General features: G+C 43.3%; 1 protein-coding gene across 1 annotated transcript; it reads right to left on the reverse strand.

Annotated features, from left to right (window-relative positions):
- Nucleotides 1–4,300: 4,300 nt before the first annotated feature.
- MMD (monocyte to macrophage differentiation associated) lies at nucleotides 4,301–22,359 on the reverse strand. Its single transcript, XM_063175934.1, has 7 exons — nucleotides 22,262–22,359; nucleotides 16,173–16,254; nucleotides 9,343–9,503; nucleotides 8,154–8,228; nucleotides 7,656–7,757; nucleotides 7,199–7,268; nucleotides 4,301–6,463 (listed from the first exon to the last, which is right to left on the reverse strand). The coding sequence occupies exons 1-7, from the start codon at nucleotides 22,288–22,290 to the stop codon at nucleotides 6,263–6,265; spliced, it is 720 nt and encodes a 239-aa protein (XP_063032004.1). The 5' UTR covers nucleotides 22,291–22,359; the 3' UTR covers nucleotides 4,301–6,262.
- Between the last annotated feature and the right edge of the window lie 201 nt (nucleotides 22,360–22,560).

Consider the following 22,560-nt stretch of genomic DNA (forward strand, 5'->3'; position numbering starts at 1 on the left):
TTGGCCGGGCACAGCCCCAGCCTTAGGGCTGGCTTTGCTGTTCCTTTTTAACTCCTTTTACCCCAGTCCCAATTTTCATGGAACCTGTGAGAACTCCAGAATCTTCGAGATGCTTTAAATCCTCTATCACCCTTGCCCAGCTGCTTAAAAGAAATTAATCCAGAGCCTAATAAAGACACAGCCATACCCATGGCAAGTCTGGATGGCAAAAAACGAATCCTTGATACTACATTTAAGAGGAATAAATAGGATTTGTCACTGTGACTGCGACCGGTGCGTTTCCGCGGCGCATTGGGATTTTTTAAAATATGTAATCGCTCCTAAATGCAAATGTGGGAAATGGCAGAGATCCCTGTGGGAACGCCGGGAGCCCCTCGGAGCCAACAGCAGAGGTCACACGAGAGCCGTGCGCGGCTCCGAGCGCGGGGATCGCTCCAAAGCAGCTCCAGCCTTTCCTCCGAGCATCCCCGCATCCTCCCTCGGTGTCTCTGAGCCTCCCGCCCCGGGGCAGCCGCTGCAGGTGGGACCCGGGGAGACCCGAGCCCCGGTGGGACACACACGGTGTCAGTGACACACGGTGCCAGTGTCACACAGCGTCAGGGTCACACAGTGTCCGTGTCACACAGTGTCCGTGTCACACACAGTGCCCGTGTCACACACGGTGTCAGTGACACACAGTGCCCGTGTCACACACAGTGCCCGTGTCACACACAGTGTCCGTGTCACACAGTGCCAGTGTCACACACAGTGCCGGTGTCACACAGTGTCGGTGTCACACAGTGCCAGTGTCACACACGGTGTCAGTGTCACACAGTGCCAGTGTCACACACAGTGCCAGTGTCACAGTGTCCGTGTCACACAGTGTCAGTGACACACACAGTGTCCGTGTCACACACGGTGTCAGTGTCACACAGTGCCAGTGTCACACACAGTGCCCGTGTCACACAGTGTCAGTCACACACAGTGCCCGTGTCACACACAGTGTCAATGACACACAGTGTCCGTGTCTCACAGTGTCCGTGTCACACAGGGCCAGTGTCACACAGTGTGTCAAACAGTGTCCGTGTCTCACAGTGTCCGTGTCACACACAGTGCCAGTGTCACACAGTGTCGGTGTCAAACAGTGTCGGTGACACACACAGTGTCCGTGTCACACAGTGCCAGTGTCACACACAGTGCCAGTGTCACATGGTGTCACACAGTGTCAGTGACACACAGTGTCACTGTCACCTCAGCAGTGCCACTGCTCTTCCCGAGCCCCTGTCGGACACCTGGGCAAGACTGAAGGGACTGAGTTTGTTGAAGTCCGGGGCAGAAGGAAGCAGGGAAGAAGTGAGACTGCAGCTACAGAAAACCTGCCTGAAGGGCTCTTCTCTGAGCTGCTGCACACAGGACAAGGAGTAACGAGCTTAAAGTACAGCAAAGAAAACAGTGCTTGGGCAGCCAGAAAAAACCCAAAAATCAAAAGGGCAGCGGGTGAAACATTGAAATAAACTGCCTGGGAGGATTGTGAAATCCCCATTATTAGAGGCTTTTTAGAACAAGCCTGTCAGGACTGACAGGCAGACTCCATCCTGCCTGCAGGCAGAGGAGGGGCTAAAAATATCTCACAGTCCCTTCAATCTTTATTTTCAGTGTTTGAGCAGAAGGCAGATTGAGCTGCTCAGCACCACCATCAGCTTCAAGACAAAAGCCGTTTCCATTCAAACAAATTCATCTATTAAGACACATATTAAAAAAAAAAAAATTAATATTCCCCTCCTGGACCAATCCTGAGCTTCCCATGTTCATGGGTTTTGATTAGAGAAGAGTTCCCACAGCAACAACGTTCAATCCTCCAGCATTTAAGATGCTACAAAATCCTTGCTGGTTGAATCCAACAGTGCCACAGGTTCCCCATGTTCAGTGGGTGTTGTGGGTTGGGTTTCAGTGTTTCAACATCCAGAATAACTACTGCTCTCCATCCAAACATCCTGTGGGCTGCTCTGAATGTCCTGCTGGCTGTGTCACAGCAGCCACATCTGGTCACACCCCTGGGCCACCCACCCGACAGTGAGGAGGTGCCTGCTGCAGCTAAAGCCACTCATTCAGTCAGTCTCTACCAACAGCTTTGCACCTCTGAAAATTTAAGGGAGATTTGCAGAGGCACCTAGAGGATTTGGGCACTCAAATCCATGCCAGCAGGGCTGGGGCTGCTGAGCAGAGACAGCTGAACAGATCCCTCTGAGAGCACATGGGCTTCATTAGCCAGTGATGTGACTTATGTTATGAAACCGGCCTCTCTGCCAGCCTTTTGCAACAGGATTTTGGTTCCCCAGCTTATCCTCAGGAGCCAGCACCCTGCTTCTGCAAGGGAAACAAGCACTGCCACCCTTCCTGCCCAGCACAGACAGCAGGAGGATGCCTGGGCTGGAAACAGCCCAGTGATGGACACCCAGCTCAGAACCAAAACACCACCCAAAGGGGAATCTGAAAGCTTTTACCAAGAGAGCCCTGCTCTCCCTGGGGCTTTGACCTGTGAGTGGAACTCCGTGTGTCCAGCTCTGTGCTGAATTGGGTGTTTAGCCCCAGGACAGTGTCACCATCCCACTGCTGCTTGTGCCACTTGGGCAGTGCTGGCAATGCCAAGGTAAAGGCATCCCAACACTTCCAAGGGCCAGGATAAGCTGGGGAACCAAAATCCTGTTGCAAAAGGCTGGCAGAGAGGCCGGTTTCATAACGTAAGTCACATCATTGGCTAATGAAGCTCGGTGCTCTCAGAGGGATCTGTTCTGCTGAGAAATCTCAGGTGTCTTATGTCCATTCCCTTCCCTCTGAGAGTGGTTGGTGAATTTATTCAGACAAATGATGACTGAAACACCCCCAAGCAGCAGGATGGAGGAGCACAGTGGTCAATGGCAAGGCTGAGGAAGGGAAGGCAGAGAGCACCCACAGCCTGCAGGCAGCTCTGCTGCGCCATCCTGATCACTCTTTTGTCAACTATTTTTAGCTTTAACCTTATGGCACCTATTGATGGGTGAAAGCAATCAGCAGCACGGCCCAACATCCTGTGCTCTTTAAAAATAGCAAGGCATGGAGAAAAGGTTTAGTCAAGCATATGATGTGACCATGACAGCCTTGGCCTTCAGGGACATCTTGTGGCTGAACACACCAGACCCAAGTAAAGAATTGTGTAGAGGTTCTGAGCAGGAAGGGCATTTGAGCAAGGGAAAAAAGCTATGAAAAATTGTAATATCTTCTCTTTAACTTGCTCATTCCAGCCCCAAGAATGTGCATTTTATAGAATATCCTGAGTTGGAAGGGACCCACAAGGGCACTCAAGCCTCCTTGGAAAGGACTTCCTCACCCAGAACTGGGAGATTCTTATCATAATCACAAATAATTCAGAGCAATGTGGAGCAGACAGGATTGGAACAGGAGCCCACCTACCTTCAGATCTCTTTTTGTTAACAGGAAGAAAAATTAGTATTGTCTTTGGGCATTCCTCACTGTTTATTTTAAACCAGTACGATTCAAACAACCACTCTAATGTAAATACTTAAAGGTAGCCCTTCATTTAGTAGAATTATTTTTTGATGCAGAGGATATTGTGTTATAAAAACATGATCTAAGAATATATGCAGTATTCAAAGTACCTGCTGCATCTCAGACATTTTCTGGAAAGGTCCATCTGAAATGTTTGCTATCTCTGCTTTATTTAAATTCAGCCTACTTGTTGCACTTCTAAAACCTAGAGGCATCGAAAATACAGAAGCAAGTGCTTTTAAAAACATTTGCCTTGGGAAGACAAAGAAATCCCATCTCTGCACTGCAGCATGCATTACTGGAAAAAGCACTATCCTTACTCCTGAGAGGAATCAGCCTCGAGAGCTCCAATTAGATGGAGGGAAAAAAGAAAAGACTAATTGATATGCTTGCTTTCCAGACAGAAACACATTTTTAGTTCAGCTTGTCTGTATTTTATGCAATGATACTCCTCCAGGGATAAGAGCAAAATTATGTATTTCAATGTTCTAAGCTGAAAAAAAATCCCAATATATTCTTATATCCCAGAACAGCAAAAGGGAAAAGCAAGTTCCAACTACTTACCAAAATTTAGACAGAAATATATCTTTTCCATAGTAAAAATTGAGTATTTTGGATTACAGTCTTACTGTTTTTAAAGCATTGGCTGAGCAGACATGAGGGTCCTAAGGTTCAACTCAGGATCCCTTTTGTCAGGAGTGGCCACAGTGTCAGTCTGTGACTGCCCTGCCCAAATGATGGAGAGGGAAAACAACAACCACCAAGAAAACAAGAGTTTCCAAATTGCACCAAATGTTTATTGTTAGTCTAGTACATTCAATATCATATTGACTAGAATACAGTAATTCAAAATATTTTTGGCGAATTGAAACTTTTTAAAAACCATTTCAAACACTCCAAAAAGCAAATGCCATGAAAAATTAACTTAAAATTAAAACAAACACATTCAAGCAATAGTTTAACTTTCGACTACAGAAAACCTTTACATGTATTTTAGTGGTTTTAGCAGTACTGCATTTCAACAAAATATATGGACTCACAAAAAGTGGAAAATATTAAAATAGACACAATGTTAAAAAACTGAGGCATCCAGATCTGCAAGACTGTTGTGGTAGAATCACCTGCCCAGCTGCTCCCTTTGCTCTCCTTTGGGGCAGTTTGAGTTTGCTGTGGTGCTGCCACTTCTCTGATCACCTGCTACCACCACAGAGCAATTCTTCAATGTCTTGAATTGAAAGTTTGTCCCTCTGGTAAATTCCCTATACAAATGTAAATATTGTAAAACTTGTGGCCCTCTGGCAAATGTGAGTGAAACAGGACCTTTGAAACATCCCTATTGTTTGCAGACAGGCAATATCCAGAACAAAATCTGAAAAAGGCAACACATTTTGGTTTTGTTTTTCAATACTGACATGTAAAACTGACTAAATTAGAAAAAGGATAAAGTCAATCTTAATATAAGACATTCATTACATAGTGGGACAGGATACAATTACTGGACAAACAGGATTACAGGGACTCCTCTACACTGGTCATCTGAGCACGCCCTACAACCACGCCTTGCTACCACAGCTGCATTTCCTGGACAGACAGACAGACAGTGACAGAGACCAGCCAGGCTCTGTGTGAAGCCCCAGATGACGAGTGACACTTACCACATCCTCCAAGCTGTGCCTCTGAAGGACCCTGAGCTCCAGGTGCTCAGCAATGCTCTGCCTGCTGCTCCCACCTGGGTTTCCCAGCACAACCACCCCACCAAACCCAGTGGGCCCAGTCAGTTTAAGCCCCTTTGGAAACCCAGGTCCCAGTGCCACATGTGTGTGTGTGTGTGTGTGTGTGTGTACAGGGGCTGGGGAAATGAGGGGCCCTGGCCGGGATGGGGGATATTCCACACAGCCCCCACCCTGGGGACAGCTGGGAACTTGGAGGAGAAAAATCACCCTCAGCTCTTCATCACAAATAAAGCCAGCTTAAGGTCTGGTTCAGTGGTATTGTAAATGAGCAGAATGCTGCCATGTTAGAAGTCAGCAGAATCGCATTTAGGTTTTAGTTTGTAAAAGTGGTTATTACAATTACAGCTGCAACACAAACTTCAGAAGAGGTACAATGTTTGCTCCTCAGAACAGGGTGTGGAATGTAACCATTTCTTGCAAGAGTTTGCAACATGAATAACTGCATAGATGACAGTTGTGTGTCTTCAGTTCAATAAATGTACTTTTAAAGTTTACAAAAAACACAGAAAAGTTTCTATAAAAGTCACATTATACCAAGATAATGGGTGGTAAAAGTAGATTAGTTGTCTCTGATTCATGTTTAAGAAATGACTCGTGGAAAGGTGATAGAAACCAATTTCATGTCACGAGCACTACATTTTCACTATTGCACTGACTTCACCATTAGAATCACTAATTTAGAAAAATTCACGTAGTTAAAAACTGTAAAATTAAACTAGCATACAAAATTTGTTTGTAAACATCAGGCAGCCAGTTCTGCTAACGTGGAATGGACTCTTGGTTACTGCAGTACAGTATCTTGGTTATTTACAGCACTTGCCATGTGATGGGAAATGGCAGGACACAAACATCAGTTCACAGTAATTGTGTTCACAGAACTACCAAAGTCAGTGCAGTTTTGCTGTGCAATTTTTCCAATTCCCCCCAATTCTTTAAGTCAAATAATACTGCTACAGAGGCCAAGTGCAGATCAATTTTTTTTTTTTTTTTTTTTTTGTAAGATCTCACAAGTGACGGATGATGTCTGCAGGACTTCTGTAAAGGTACTTCCAGATGGCATAGTAATGGACAGCAGCTGCTGTGGCCACGAAGAGGTGCCAGATGGCGTGGGCAAAGGGGATCACTCCATCACTCTTGAAGAACACCACGCCCAGGCAATAGATCAAACCTCCCCAGGCCACCTCCTGCAGCCCCTCCGTGTTGCTCTGCCAGGGAACAAGCACAGGGCAGGGTGTAAAGGGGGCAAAGAGCATTTATGGACAGAATGCACAGTGCTTTTCTCCCCCAGGCAAAGGGAGCTGGCTGTGACAACTCTGAAAATGTTGGGTGGGACAGATGGACAAGTGAGAAATGCATGTATTTATATTACACTTTGTGAAATGCACAATAATGTGCTCATATACCATGTCCCCATAGCACTAGAGAACTTATACTGGGACAACTCAAGAACTAAAACAAGACTGATGGTTTGCTTCATCAGCAGAGCAGACAATCATGGAGACAAAGAAAACCACATTACTCTGTGAAATGTGAGTTTAATGCAGCTCCTCCCAGCAAGAGTTTGACACAGCCAGTTAAGGCATTAACCTGAAAATGTGTCACATTTATATTAGCAGCAGAGATGGTTAATCAACATTATTTAAAATGTGTAACTATAAAACAGTTTGGAGTAGGATGCTTTTCAAATGCACCAAGAAACCCAGGCTCTCTTTATCTACACAATGCAGCCCAGATTGAACAAAACAAGGCAGCATTTCACTGAAATGTGAACTATAAATCCAAACTATGACAGGTTGTATTTGGTTGTTCTGCCAAGAGCATTTACAAGTATAGTGTACTAAAATGAACATCTCTGCAGAGGAAAGAGCTGCACTGGAATTCAAGCTGGTTATAAAAGGCAAGTCTTGTTTGTTTGCACTGTTCAAAGTCACATTCCTTACCATGGATGTCACTACCAGAGCAGGAGAAAATCCCATCGCTAAATAGAAAAAGAGTTCAACGATCTTATACCTAAAAAGGAATGATTTGAGCAATTTAAGGTGGTGTACAAAAGGGTGAACATTTCCTTCAACAGCAAAAATGAATATTTTAAATTATCTGTTGGTATTGGGTCATTATACAAAAAGCTTTCATGCAGATAGGGAGTTGTAGTGTTTTATGACAAAATTAAAACTAGCATTTATCTCTGCATTGTAGAGTTGCAGGCAATACCTTCCCTAAATACTGCCCAGACACTTTCACTTGCAGTAAGTACCAGTGAGAATAAAACACTGAAGCAACTTAAATTTTCTTGTTTGATGAGAACCTTGGTAGCTCATCTCCAAAACAAAAATAGTTTGGTCTTGTACTCTGATGATAATTTTCAGTTTAAAGTTAAATGCAAAGAATAATTCTTACTTTTCATGGTAGAGAAATACATAAAGGGTTCCTCCAGCAGCCATCAGCCAGATAAACCATCTCATGTGAGATGCCAGAGGTCCCAGCTCACGGAGATTTAACCTGGAGGCATAAAGGTTCCAAGAGACAAAAGTGGTGAGTAAACTAACACAACAGCAGCGGGGGTTAATAAAAACAAATAAATACTCAGAGCTGTAACTACAGAACGATGAGGGAACAAACAAGGACATTCTACCCACAGGGAGGCAGAAGGTGCTTGCATTGATGGGGGGAAAGCATGAACTGAGGTATGAGGAGTATAAATAAACTACTTTCTGATGTTTTCTAGCATCACTTTCTGCTCAGCAAGGCCCAGGAGATGACATTGCAATGTCTGTCACAACACATAATGTGGTCAGTTGCATCCAAGAAGGCATCTATAGATTTTGGAAAGCTGCAATGATGAACTCCTTACTTTGGAAAAGCTTTGATTCTGCAGCTCTGGTCCCCATTTCTTACCATGGTGCGTAGGATGCTGCAATGAAGACATAGATCATCATTCTGTCACACATGTGAAAGCAATGCTCCATTGTCCTAGGGACAGAGAGACAGAACAGGTCACCATGACACATTTTGGGAAGATTTTTGCATCACCTCACTTTCCTGACATGCTTTGGAATTACTCTGGAGAAAACACCATCACCTCCATCCCTCTTACAACCATGTGGAGGAACTGAGACACATAAGAGCTGGGCACTTCTCCACCTTGCACCCCTGTCACATCAACTCTGCCTAATCCAGACACTGTTACTATTTAGTGATTACTGCCTATATCCAATTTATGGCCCAGAATTATTTAGGGAGTCTTAGAAGGGATGGATAAATAAAATAAAATTAAAAGAATAAATCCCATGTCAGTTCTGCTATTGCTGCCTTGGTCCCAAGGAGGTTTCCTGCTGGTTAGCTGGGCATTGGCAAAAGCTGTGCTCCTCAAAGCACCTGAGCATGCCACAGTCCCAGACAGTGTCTTCACATCTGCAATCAGATATTATCCATCAACCACCTACATTAAGTTTTTCTCATTCTGCTTCTGGATTAAGAGCCACTAGGGCTACCAAAACACATTTTCTTTGTGACAAGGCAGCAGACATTCAAGTTCACTGGTACATGAGCTTGGCTCACTATTCCTTCCAAAAAATCAAGGATGTTTATAGGAACCAAGGCAACCCCTGTGGCAGGGAGAAATGGTGCATCTGACCCCACTGATATCAGAAGGTTAATTAATTACTTTATTATACTATATTATTCTATATTCTACTGCATTGTATTAAACTGAATCTGCACAAGCACCCAGAATCTCGTGGCTGTCAGCTGACAGTCCTGACACACACACACACCTGGCCCTGATAGGCCAAGGAAACAAAACACCATCACTTTGTGTGATAGAATGCAATATGGAGATTGTTTACCCAGAGTGATGGGTAAACAAACAACCTCCATATTGCATTCTACTTTGGCACAACACAGTGATAAGATTTGTTTTGATCATTCTTTTCTCTGCTTCTCTCAGGTTCAGAGAATGTGAATCCCACAGGTGTTTTTATCACGGTCCAGTAGGAAGTACCACTCCAACCTCGGGTAAAATTGGTTTGACTGAGAAGCACAAAGGGCAAACATGCCAAGGAGGTGCAGCACTCTCTCCTGCTACCTGAGGTGACTCTTCTTCCAGGAGACGATGTGGAAGACGGTGGAGACGATGAAGAGGGCGCAGAGCCCCACGCCGTACATCCATGCCGTGATCTTCTCCCAGCGGTCGTCCGAGAGCCGGTGCAGGAGGGCGCTGCCCACGATGGCAGGGACAATCAGGAGCTGCCACAACAAAAGCACACTGTCGGCTTTGTGCTGTGGTGCCACCCACAGAGCAGCACCAGCAGGCAGACAGCCCAGCCACAGCCACAGAGTTTTGTCTTTTAGTTTTAAAGCTGACACATCAGCACCAGAAATTCATCGATGTCTCAGGCATGGGTTAGATCTGGTTTTGCTAAATTTCTCCCCCCATGGTTACCAGGGAAGGTTACCAACTCCTCTAGCCATGACAGCAAATTCTTTTGTCGAATTTTCTAAATATCAGCAGGTCTTATTTTCACATTCAGCTTCATGTTTTAAAACCAAATTGATCTTACTCTAGGCTTCAATTTAAGCCACATCTTGTGCATAGACACAGAGCACAAGATAGACCAAAATAAACCCAAATCCCAAATGAAAAAACAAAGCATTTAGCAAAGTGCAGTTGCAAGAATTAAGCAACAGTTTTGCAGAACTTGGGTTTAAGCTACCATAAATAAATTAGCTGCAAACTTCTCTCATGAATAGATTTTTAATGCACAAAGATGTTCTTCTAATGCAGCATATCCAACTCTGTTTTCCTTCCCACCTCCCTCTCAAAGCATTTCTAATTCACTTCCTCCAAAACAGGCCCTGTTCAAACATCATTATAAAATTATGCTTCCATGAAGCATCCAAGAAGTGATGCAGGCTTTAAATGCATACATTTAAAACCAAACTCCCTTCCAGAATAAAATACCTGATGTACCTCTATCTCCTTCAGGAAAAGGCAAAAAGAAGAGAGAGAGAAGAAGAAAAAAAAAAACCAAAAACCCTAAAAAACACCCTAAATCCAACAAGTATTTGAAGAAGAGAGCTCACCGACTCAGCTATTTCTACCCATCTCCATCCACTATCAAGTCAGCCTTCTAAGTTACAAACACTGCACAAATTCTCTTCCAGGCCCTACAGCATGTCTAAAATGCTAATTTGTTCCCTTGAATTGCAAATAAGCTCCTTAGGGTTAAACTCTTGGTAATTTAACCCAAGTCTCATATAATAAAGCCAGGAACAAGCAATATTTAAACAAACCTGGCCACTTTGCATTAGAGGTCTGATAGCTCAGACTGCAGAGTTCTAGTCTAGCCTGACCTATCTGTCCTTTATCTAATTTCAGACCAGAGGAAATCGAGGTTCTGCTCAGTGCAGAGGATGCAGAGCAAACTGAATGGATGTGAGAACAACAATAACATGAATGGATCTGAGAATAACAATTTCCTTCTGACTTTGAAGTGTATCAGCTGTAGCTTCATTACTATTCAATTTCCTTATGTTTTGCAAAATTCAGTGTATTTGTGCCAAAAGCTGTAGAGCCATGGAAATTAAAAGCATGGCACTGATACATTGACAGCATTTGGACTGCAGGTGAAAACACTTCCTGAGCTTTGTAATGGAGCTATGGAAGTTGACTTGGTGCACTTTAAGGCCAGCAATAGTCTGCCAGCCTGGCTTCCCATTTATCATCAACCCTAAATTTCCTGCACACATCCCGGATAGCCCCCAAACTCAGGGAAGGTTGAAATGTGCCACTCCTCAGGAGATCAGCCACTCCTGCTCTCCACACGTGAGACACAGTGTGAATGAAGTGTGGCTGGAGCCCCTGGCACAGCCAGGAACTGACGAGATGTGACAATTGTTTCATTTAGGTTTTGCAGGGGACAGGAGGACACACAGCCCCAGAAATGGAGGTGTAGCCACGGCCCTAAGCTGTACAGTCCCAATGCACCCTCAGATTCCTTCCCAATTTTTGGTGCAAATTCCAGTTTTGACTATGCTTGACAGAGAACTGAAAGGTTTCAGAGATTAAATACCTATAAATACCAGGAAAAACAGCAAATTCCTACTAATTCCCTGTAACAGCCTAGGCATGAGCTGCTCAGGGACTCTGACAGAGACCACAGGAAGAGAGCCCTCTTTGGGCTTTAGATTTAGATATTACACAGAATAACCCACCTTTCTTACAGAGACCCCAGCTTTTCATTAATCTCCTCAAATAAATATTTCACAAGCTAAGCTGTGACATGGGATGCTCAAATGAGCCAAAACAAAGTTCAGAGTCAATCCCTCTTTCCAGTAATTATTGCGTATAAAGTGATAGAGTTAAAACAAAGAAGCAATTCTATTATCACCTCTTTATTTGCACCTTCAGAATCAAGAGTACAGCACATGAACGAAGACTTTAATCCCTTTTTTGCCTTGTCCTGCTTTAAAGAACAATTCTACCTGTCACAGGGAAGAGCACTGTATTCCATGAAAAGGACTTATTGTTTTTTCTAAGTGTTCTTTTTGGAACCATTTTCCTCTCCGTGCTTGGTAGGCACCATGGGAACAGCCAGACAAAACAAGAGATGTTTTATTACTTTTTTTTTCTTGGCCAAAAATAGCTAGATTAAATACAAATTCCAGAAATGATACCCTGCTGCTCCAGCCAACTCAATTAAAGTTCTTCAGATGGCAATGCCATAACAGGTAACATGTGGTACAATGGGCTTTATCCATCTTACAAAAGAAATATGAAACTTCAGCTCACAAAAAAAGGCAAATTTTCCCACGTTCATTTGAAAAAAATCACAAGCACACGAACTGCATTTTAATCTCCGGTTTTCAGAATGGAAAAGCCATTAATGAGTCCTTTAAAAGAAGGGGAGTTCACCAAAAAAGCAGTCAGAGAATCAGAACTAACAGAATGAGTGGGATTGTGCTGTGTCATTTTACAGCATGACAAAGCATTTCTTAGTTGCCAATATTCCTTGAAAAAAACTCCAGCTACAAGTCACAAAATCTTTGCTTATTTCATCATGGAGTGCAAGTCTTCCAAGTGAATATCATCAAACCCAGCAACTTAATGTACTGTGAGCAAACCCAGAGCTGTGATGTGCAAATTTACTAATTTTAGCACCGTGATTAATCCTGGCTGCATCAGAAGTGGGGCTGGAAGGAAGATCTGCAGAACAGGAGAGAAGGCAACAGTTTCCTAAGCTTTCTAGAGAAATGTCAGAACAAAATAAGAGAATGAAGTTAAAAGCTCTTTGCAATAAGGAGGAAGATAAAGGATTAAAATATGTTCGTTTACATCTACAGGTGGCAATCTGTCAGAATAGTCTTCAGCACAACCTTTGTGTGGTGCATTTTGGGAAACCAACTACCACAAACCCTGCTGTCACAGCAAGTAAAAACCCTTATATGGCACAAGGGAAGAGGCTGAGACAATACTGTGAACCTGATCAGGGTCACTTGAGTGAAACGACACTCTCTGGTTACCAACTTACAGCAAAATACCCAGTACCTTCCACCTGTCTGGGGCTGCTTAGGATACAGCTCCACTGGTCAGCATTTTACCTGCATTCTTTCCATACTTCTCCAGACAATCTCTGTCACAGACAGCTTCAAAAACCTGTTGGAAGTTTTGCTTTTGTATCTAACATCCCTGGAAAATGAAGTTATTCTCCTTGCACATCATGCAGGCAGCAGCGCTGCCCTCTGATGCACGAGCCACTGCAGCAGTGTTGGTGTCACTGCTGCAATCTCACGAGCCTCTCACTGGGAGGGAAACATTGAGGGCACAAAAATGGTCCATGCAGTTCCTTTTTTTTGGAAAGGAAGGCAGCAGAAACAGCAATAAAGCTGCCAGCCCTGTCCCCCTTAGATGTTAGATGGTCAAGTGGCTGTGTCTTTGCTGCTACATTACAAGGCAAGCTTTCAATTACACATTGATAATTCTATAGAACAGAATTCAACAATGGTTCTCCAATATATTTTTATTCCAAACTTTTATTGATAATTCAGGAAGCAGTCAATTTCTACTTTATGAATGTGGCTGTACTTCTCAATAGGTACCCCATCTGGTTTTGAACTTAAAAATACACAGGAATCAGTTTATGGCAGCTGCTTAATAAAAAACAAACAAGCAACAAAAAAAATAAGGATAAAGGAGGGTATGGAATCCCAGGTACAACCTTTTGGTACAATACTTAAAAGGTAGTAGATGTGCCACTTAGAGGGAGCCATGGAGGGCTGTGCCCATCCCCAGCTGCCTGCTCCGTGAGCACACCCCTGTTACCATCTCTCCCAACTTTTCAATTTTCCCCTAGTTTTAGGAGACCAGTAAGACAGAGTGAGAGGCCCACAAGCAGCTTGGGTTGTGCAACACACAGAGAGCAGAGAAACTGCTTATACCAGTCAGAGGGAATGGAGACATTTTCATCAGAAGACTCCTTCTGAAATTTTGATCACCCCTTCTCCCCTGCTCAAATGGCCACCTAAATGCTCCAAGTCTCACTTTTTAAATATTTATACTACTTCTGTTCTTCCATGCACTTCACTAACCCAACCTGGAATACAGATTATAACTAATTTTAAGAATAGTTACTCCTTTTAAGGCAGTTAGAAGAAACATTTAAAGTAGTATAAAGCAAGGCATGTCTAAATCCTGAGGTTTTAACACAACAAGGTCTGATAAACCTTACATACACCAGAAAGCTTTGTTATGAAAGTTATCTCTCCCCTCCAATTCTCACAACCCCTGCTTTTCTCATGCACTGTTTCCTTCCTGTTCCTTTGAACACAGAGAACAGCTTTTTCTGTTTTCAACTACTTTGCTGCCATTCCTCTCCCAGTGTCTGAAGGCAAGTCAATGCTTCATTTAAAGCTAAAAAAAAAGAGCAAGACATTTAAAATAGCCTTACAAGTAAGAAATGTGAAGATACCTTACTACCTTTTAAGTATTGTACCAAAAGGTTGTACCTGGGATTCCATACCCTCCTTTATCCTTATTTTTTTGTTGCTTGTTTGTTTTTTAGTAAGCAGCTGCCATAAACTGATTCCTGTGTATTTTTAAGTTCAAAACCAGATGGGGTACCTATTGAGAAGTACAGCCACATTCATAACGTAGAAGTTGACTGCTTCCTGAATTATGAATAAAAGTTTGGAATAAAAATATATTGGAGAACCATTGTTGAATTCTGTTCTATAGAATTATCAATGTCTAATTGAAAGCTTGCATTGCAATCTAGCAGCAAAGATACAGCCACTTGACCATCTAACATTTAGTAAGTCTGCAACACAAAGGAGATGAAAACATCCCCTCTAGCTATTCTGTGCTTTCTCAGCTTAGACTCCCATTTCAAGACTTTAAATGTTGATGAAAAAATATGGCATATTTATTTTAACAGTTTATTGTAGGTTTTAGCAGATAGTTTGCTCAGAAAGTAATCAGAGAGCTCCACCACAAACTGCAGCCCACCAGAAAACACTGATCCACCTTGGCTGTCACGTCCTGCTAACAGGCAGGAGTAAAACATGCCTGTTTTTCAACTAGGTGAAAGCTGAAATTGCTTAGGAGCACGGCAACATCTGCCAGATATTTTGAAATCTAACTTTTTGGCCAGAGCAAACAAGATTTGCACAAGGATTATGAGATAAACTACGCATTTGTGTTAACTAACAGAATGTTGCTTCATTCCCTAGGCAAATAAGCATATATTTACATAATGCTGTACATGAGACCTTTGGCTTAAGAACACAGAAGCTTCAGTCAACTTTATGTCTACATGCAAAACCAAGGTGATTCTGTTTTTTCCAGCACCACGGAGCTGTATGTTGGTTATTTATGAAACACACACAAGGGATCCTTAAAACCAGAGCTCCTTAAGAACTGAAGAGTTCTGGGCACTACTTTGAGCTTTCCTATCTGCAGCTCACTCAGACACACTGGAGATAAGAGACTGAGGACAAAGTCAAACATACTTCAGATGTTTGGAGTTGAGGGGTTGAGGAGACGCACAAGCTGCTTTTGTAAAAGGGCAAATGCTATCTTAGAAAGCAAACAAACACATTTTTAAGTCCTTTTCAAAGTGCCAGACAGCAAATTAAACTTCCTAATTACTAAAAGAAAAAAAAAAATCAAAGGGGACTGCTTTTGTTCTTCTTTATGTGAATACCACATACTCAAATCTACAAAAAGTCCGTACATTACAAAAATAAGGAAAGCTTGAAATTTCAGCAGGGCAGTCAGCATTATCAGGGCCTCTTGCAAAACAGCAGATTTCTTGAAGAGTCAGTAGGTATCAGGATTAAAACATTCCAGCTCATCCCTCGAAGAGTTCAAAAAAAGACTGGATGTGGCACTTGCTGCCATGATCTAGTTGAATTGTTAGAACATGGGTTGGACTTGATGATCTTACAGGTCTCTTCCAACCTTGAATTTCTGTGATTCTGTGATTGTTGCCCATATCCACAGACAGTCTGATGAGGCCTTCCCATTTCTCACATGGATAAATCTTTCTTTTACTTCCAGTTTACAATTTGCACAATATTATGTCAGGGCAGACCTGGGAAATCCACCTTGCAGGCTAACTAGTAGTGGCCTAAAGCCCCTTTACTGCAGGCATCCTTTGACTGGAACACAGGGAAAATATCAAGTTAAAGACCTGTAACATTGGTGAAAATGAATCTTGTGAAGTGTCTGGAGCTCTAAGAGATTCAGAATATTACCAAACATCTAATTTTCTGTACTGTTACAGTTAATGCTTATATGCACAAAACCAGAGAGAGGCTGTAGATATGAACACAGCAAGGCAAAGGTAAGCATTTAGCAATCCAAACAGACAAAAATTTATTGAAACATCTGGTTAAAGAAGGCAGAAAGGTACTTACTGCATGTGTGTAACAGTTAGCAGCATGTTCATAGCAGGTGGGTTTGTAGCGGCTGTTGGCTGGGGCTGGGTGGTTCATGAACCTGTGGAATAATGAAGAATACTTTCAGGAAAGTTGCTAAAGCATCTCTCAGAGTGTCATGAAGGAAATGAAGGAATACTTCCGACTTGGTAGTGTTAAAAATTCTAAGTACAGACATGTTCAAAGTAACTGTGATTTGAATTGCAAGTTCTCCCAAGTAAAGTCTCTTACCAGACACACATGTTAAATAAATTCCTGTGACTGCCTGATGCAGGATGATGAACTCTTTAATCAGGAGTTCACATACAGCAGAGTCCCTCTTTTCTGACAGTTTGGTCAGAGGAAGAATGAAACATTTCCTATTTAAATTACATGGCAAGAACTCAAATTATTCTTAAAATATGGAGTTGATCATAGCTGTCATCATAGCTTCTTCTTTAAAGAAGTTCTTGAAACTGCAGCAATATTCCATTTTGAAGCACTTGAACACTGATTTTTGACTCCTAAAGGAAGCAGTATTTGCATCTCTGGAGCATGAGGTGGCTCATTTTTTTAATCCTATGTCTGTAACTGAGATCCAAACATCTCCTACATGGGCATGATGAAAGGAGACTCTAATGGTCAGTTCTGAAGAGGAAATATTTCAAGAGCTTTGCCATAGACATTCCATCTTTTTATCTAAGAATTTCCAAACATTCTAACAAACAAACAAGCACATCAAATGCAGTCCATGCAAGCTGAACAGAATATGATGAAACCCTAGAAAGTTTTGGAAGAATTTGCCAATGCAAACGTTTCATTTACATGTATTAAAAAACCCAAACGCTTGAGCTGTTTCCTGTGAAACTCAACAATTTAAATCTCTGCAGGAACACCCGTAAAAGACAGCACACACCTATATGCAACAGTCAAATGAAAGCTGTGAATTTCTCCAGCTCCAGTCTGTTATCCCAGCACTGCTGAGTGTCCTGCAAAAGTGATTATCTCTCACCAATAATTCCAGTTTACTCCAGATTTTTCTAAAACTATGCACTGACAATCAGTCAGGTATCCAAGCAGCCAGGAACAGCTTCACAAGAAATACAGAACATGTTTGTATACTCAGAACCAAGAGCAGCTTTGTTACCTAGATTTATACAAAAAGCTTGTTAGACAAACTTTGGTCCTTCCCCATGTCCCCCTGGTTTAAATCAAAATGAGTCCTATTTTTATGACATCTATAAAATACTGCCCAACCTCAAAACAGGCGAAAACAAACAAACAACTAAAAAAAAATCCAACCCAAATCTTACAGTTGACATAAGCAGTTCCAGATTTCTGGAATATTTCACTTGGTTTTCTCGACTGATTTATTAAGTGACTTGTGAACCATTTTTTCTAAACTGATAGATGAAAATGTAGCAGCACTGGGAAAATAACAGTGTCATGATCCCTCACTAAACCATGGCAATTTCAAGAAACAGTTCCATTGGTACTAATACAAAGGCTAAGAAAAATGTGGATTTAATTCACAGACACAGAACATAAATGGTTGTTAGCACATTAATAACCCTGCAGGAGTTAATGTATGGTTAAAAATGGCAATTCTTTTGTCAGTGAGAAATGGCACCTTGTTCTCCTCTCCAAGAAGACAATGACACTGTCATCACAAAGGCTTGCAGAATATTTGGAAAATTACTTTATTCCCAGTGCTTGTATGTCTTCAACAGCTGCTGAACACCATCTCTGCATCCTCTAAAGATGGAACATTCAGTTTGCTCAGTTCTGCTTCCAAGTCAGGAAAATGTTTAAAAATAAAAGCATCTGTTGGCTCAGTGAGTGGCCAGGCTTGGACTGCCCTTGTCCAACTCCATAAATTCAAAGTCATGGGAAACTTTTCACTTATCACATCTAGAATATTATTGCTTTTCTCTGTGGTGGTACCTTGGAAGTCTCACAAGAAGTAAAAAAATTTTTAAAAAGTCAAACTCAAACCTGAAGAACCAAAAGGAATAATTTTATACTCTGCAGTAGCTTTATAATTTCTGGTGTTCCAAATTTCTATGTTAGATACTATTATCATATACAAATCTATAAATAATTGATGCCTCCTAATGGGATCTTCTATTATCCAACATTAGCCTACTTTTAATTTTTCTCCCCGTTTTTTTCCGTAGGAAATACACTGCATCTTTCTAAAGCAATCATATTGGATCTAGGGGTAATGTTAGATTTTAGAATTATGCACTAACACTTCAGAAATGAGGACCTCTTACAGTCACTAATTTAAAGACATTTATTAGCTGTAGGACAGAACACAAAGACAGCAACAAACCTATCCTTGCACTGTTACCTACACACAGAGCTGGGTTTTTTCCCTGTTTTTGTTTGTGGCAGCACAGGAATGATGCAAATATTCTGTGCCAGAGCTCCAGCATTAGCAACACCTCACCCATCCCCTTCACCTCAGTGTTTACACCAATAACACAACACCTCCAGTGTGTTTTGGCAGGAGGGGAAGTGCTCAGTTTTACCTGTCCCCCACAGAAATGGGTCTCACAATGCCCCAACATCTGACAGACCTGCACCTCTCCCTTCCCAGAGGGATTGCCTCCATCCAACAGGCTGCAGACCCTGGAAACATCTGCTCAGGTCACTGCTCACAGGCAGCAGTCGTAGTAAAGCAAACTTTGAGTTATTCCTCCTTGCCTTTTGATCATTAACTATTTATAAACGTTATCAGGAACAGCTTCAGAGGAAGGATCATTAACGAGGTGGCTGGAAGGGCAAAAACGCCAGCCAGAGCTTCTCATGAGTTCCTTTCATTTCCAGTTTGACAGTTTAGGCTTAATGTCTTAAGAAACAGACGTGGATTTTGAAAAGAGCTGCTCTGTGATATTACTGATGTGCTCCTCAAACCCAGGAAAATTATTCTGACAGACACAGTTAAAGCCAGTCACATACTCCTGCAGTTATAGACACATATGATATTGCAACACAAAGGCAGAAGAATGTGGTTGTTTATTCACATTCTAGAGGCAAAACAGCTCTGCTCTTTCTTAAAGATAAATAAATAAGCAAACAAACCCCATGCCACCACCAACAATGGATGCTTGTTTCCTGCCTTGTGAATACAGCAGCACAGGGACATTGTTCCTCCTCCTATCTACAGGTCACATTTGCCTCTTCTGCAAAAGATAATTGTGGGAATTATAATCTCACCTTCCTAATAGTGGAAGCTCAGTAAAGAGCATTCAGATGCTGTTCACTCCTATACAAAGGCTCTCTGTAACACAGCCATTAAGGTTATTATCAAATGCAGGACAGACTGACAATGCCCCACTGAACTGGGCTACAGTTTACAGGAAATGTCTTTAATTGAAGCCTTTTTGATTCTCTAGCAAATCTCTAATGCATTTTTTACTAGCAGATCTAGTGAAACCAGAATCATTTAATCAGAAGATATGCAGCACATCTCACAAGGATGCACAAATACTTGTCCATTTAAGGTACTGACAATCCAAGATATCCAAGATAAAATATTAATGCCTTCAATATCAGAATAAGAAATTTCTGAAATTAAGAGACTGAGAACGGCTTGTGGCCAGCCAGGAGAGAATGCTTTCACACTGAATTGAGCTGTGAGTTCCTTTTCACAATTTAAATTCTCAATGCTCAGAACCTGCTCAAGGCCAAGGAAGTTCAAGACTCAGAATTTCATAGCAAACAAACAACTTTTGATGGACATACTCCCAATATAAGCAGACAAAAAGTACTGAGAGAGAGATACAGCAATTTAAAACAAGAGGGAAGAAACTCATACCCCTCCCTTCACGCTACTTGATCTTTGATCTTGAAATACTTTAAATATTTTAAATTCTAAACATACAGACTGATCCATCCTGTGTGACAGACCCTAATCTCAAGCCCCTATTCATTTCCAAGGAACAGATGCTGTATGTTTCCCAGAGATTCCAGAATTAAGAGAAGATAGTATCTCAGAGACAAAGCAGAAGGAAAGTCCGAGGGCTCTTAATGCTTTGTCTTTGCATGCAAAGTCAGCTTAGAAAAATAAATTATAAAACCCCAAATCCATTGCACATATCTGTATGACATTTGTCTGGCATTACTACAAGCTTAGACCCCAGACTGCAGAAGGGTAAATAAAACCTTGCCCTATTGATGATTCCCATCTGCTGAATGAATTATTGTTTTAAGCATAAAGCAAATTGTCATTAAAAACAGCAAGCACTGATAATGGCCTCAAATATCTGGATTTTTTAGTCTTTTCAGGAAGTATTTTTCCTTTATTCAGCTCAAAAGACCTCATACTTCCTTTCACCAGCTTAAAAGCACATTCCCTCTTTTTGTGCCTTTCTTTCTTTGTGCTTTCCAGCAGCAAGAGAAGCCATTTAGACCTAATAAACCACAAATAACAGCATATGAGAAACTGCAACAACGTGGGCGTAACTCCACAAAACCGGCAGTAGCATAAATCAAATGGGGTTAAAAATTGCTTCATTATCTAACCATATGCTTCAGTACCTAGGATGTTTCCTAAGCTCTTTGTTTTCAAGAGGAAAACAAAAAAAAAATACAAGCAGGTCAGAACAGATCTGATGACCATTCAGATTAGATTTTGAAGAGAAACAAAAGGATTTATTAAAAGCTTGCTTGGACCAAATTTGGCTTTGACCAAATTCATTCAGTTAAAAGTAGATCCATCTTCCTCCACAGTAGGCACCTTCCTTCCTGGATTTGACAGTATCTAGCTGTGGTTTGTAACTGCTCACATAATCTTTACTATCTCTCAACATCTGAGGCACAGAAATAATTCAGATCAGTGCAGAAGCAGTTCCCTTATTTGGAAATATCAGTGAAATCCCACGCTGTGTGAAGGTTCACGTACTTACAGCACGATACTAAAGATAAAAGGAGACCTGCAATACTCTGAAAACCCACAAACAACTCTGCTATCATACATAGACTGTGTCATGGAAAAAAGTGTCTGTGCATCCCACTGACCTCCCCAAAGCCTCCCCAGCCTTCTGGCAAGTATGAAAGGCAGCAATTCAAGCAAAGAGTGGGCAGCACTCACAAGTCACCCCAGGTGCTGCAGCACATCTGAGCTCAGGGGCAAAGGACCAGCCAGCCAAGATGTGGGCTAGCACAGAAACAGCGTCTGACCGCATTAATATTTTTCTCTTTCAGTTTTATTTCCCTTTTAATACTTAGGTCTCAGTTTTTAGAGCAAGTTGGTGAAAGGAGAGCAAGGCAGGCCTATGGCAGGTACCCGGTCAGGTAAGCCCTGTGCAACCGGCCTCACCCAGGAGATGGGCTGTCCATCAACAGTTACTGGCCCGGCATGTGCACAATGGAGAACCAAAGCCCACAGATGCTTATCCAAGAACCACGATTGCAGCTACCCGAGCAGCATCTTAAAGCTGAATGAAGGCTGATTTTTAAGATAAAAAAGCATAGATTTAGATTGGATACTAGGAAGTAATTCTTCCCTGTGAGGGTGCTGAGGCCCGGTCACAGAGAAGCTGCGGCTGTCCCGTCCCTGGAAGCACAAAAGCCCAAGTTGGACAGGGCTTGGAGGAAACTGATCTAGTGTAAGGCATCCCTGCCCATGGCAGAGGGCTGGAACGAGACGAGCTTTAAGGCGCTTCCAACCCGGAGCATTCTGTGATTCCATGATACTCAATGCGCCCTCGGAGGCAGCAGAACAAGGAGCTCCACGGCCCCGCGGGGCCACACGGGGCCGGCGGGCGCCGACCCAGCCCGGCCCAGGAGCCACAGGTCGGGCCCCGCGGAGCGCCGCGATGCGAGGCTGTGACACAGGGCCGGATGCGCGAACCCTCACCCACTGAACGGCGGCGATGAACAAACACACACACAAACAAAAGACCCTCCTCACCCCCGCCCACTCGCGCCCCCAGGACCTCGCTGCACACCCCGCCCGGCACCGGCGAGAAAACCTCGGCTCCCCCACCCACCCCTCACCCCGCCCGGGGGTTCCATCCCGCGGGGAGCGCCTCGGGCAGGAAGGAGGATCCCATCCCCGCCGGGGGTCGCGGCGAGCTCACCTCCGGAACCGCTCCCGGAGCCGCCGCATGGGTCCGGGGCTGGGGGTCGGGCCGGGGGGCTGCGGGCGGCTCGGGCCGGGCTCCGGGCCCGCATTGGCGAGCGCGCGGCCGCGGCGCGCAGGACGGCGGGCGCCGGGCGGGCTGAGCGCGGGGCCGGGCGGGCGGCGGCCGCTTTAACCGGCCCTGGCTCCGCGCAGCCCCCGCCCCGGCCCGCCCACCGCGGCCCGGCCCCGCCGCCGAGCGCGGGAGGAGCCGGCCCGGCCCGGCGCGGGCACCCGCGGCATCGCCGCTGCGAGGTG

Source organism: Melospiza melodia, chromosome 24 (genome assembly GCF_035770615.1).
Source record: "Melospiza melodia melodia isolate bMelMel2 chromosome 24, bMelMel2.pri, whole genome shotgun sequence".
Taxonomy (NCBI): domain Eukaryota; kingdom Metazoa; phylum Chordata; class Aves; order Passeriformes; family Passerellidae; genus Melospiza; species Melospiza melodia.

What these genes read in the sequence shown, in the direction of transcription:
- MMD (XM_063175934.1), bottom strand. Translation starts at nt 22,290, where the DNA reads ATGCGGCGGCTCCGGGAGCGGTTCCGGAG. An exon ending in CTAACTGTTACACACATGCA is followed by an intron (nt 9,504 to 16,172) that starts GTAAGTACCTTT and finishes TTGTTGTGGCAG; the next exon opens with CTCCTGATTGTCCCTGCCAT. An exon ending in GCAGCATCCTACGCACCATG is followed by an intron (nt 7,758 to 8,153) that starts GTAAGAAATGGG and finishes TTATGCCTCCAG; the next exon opens with GTTAAATCTCCGTGAGCTGG.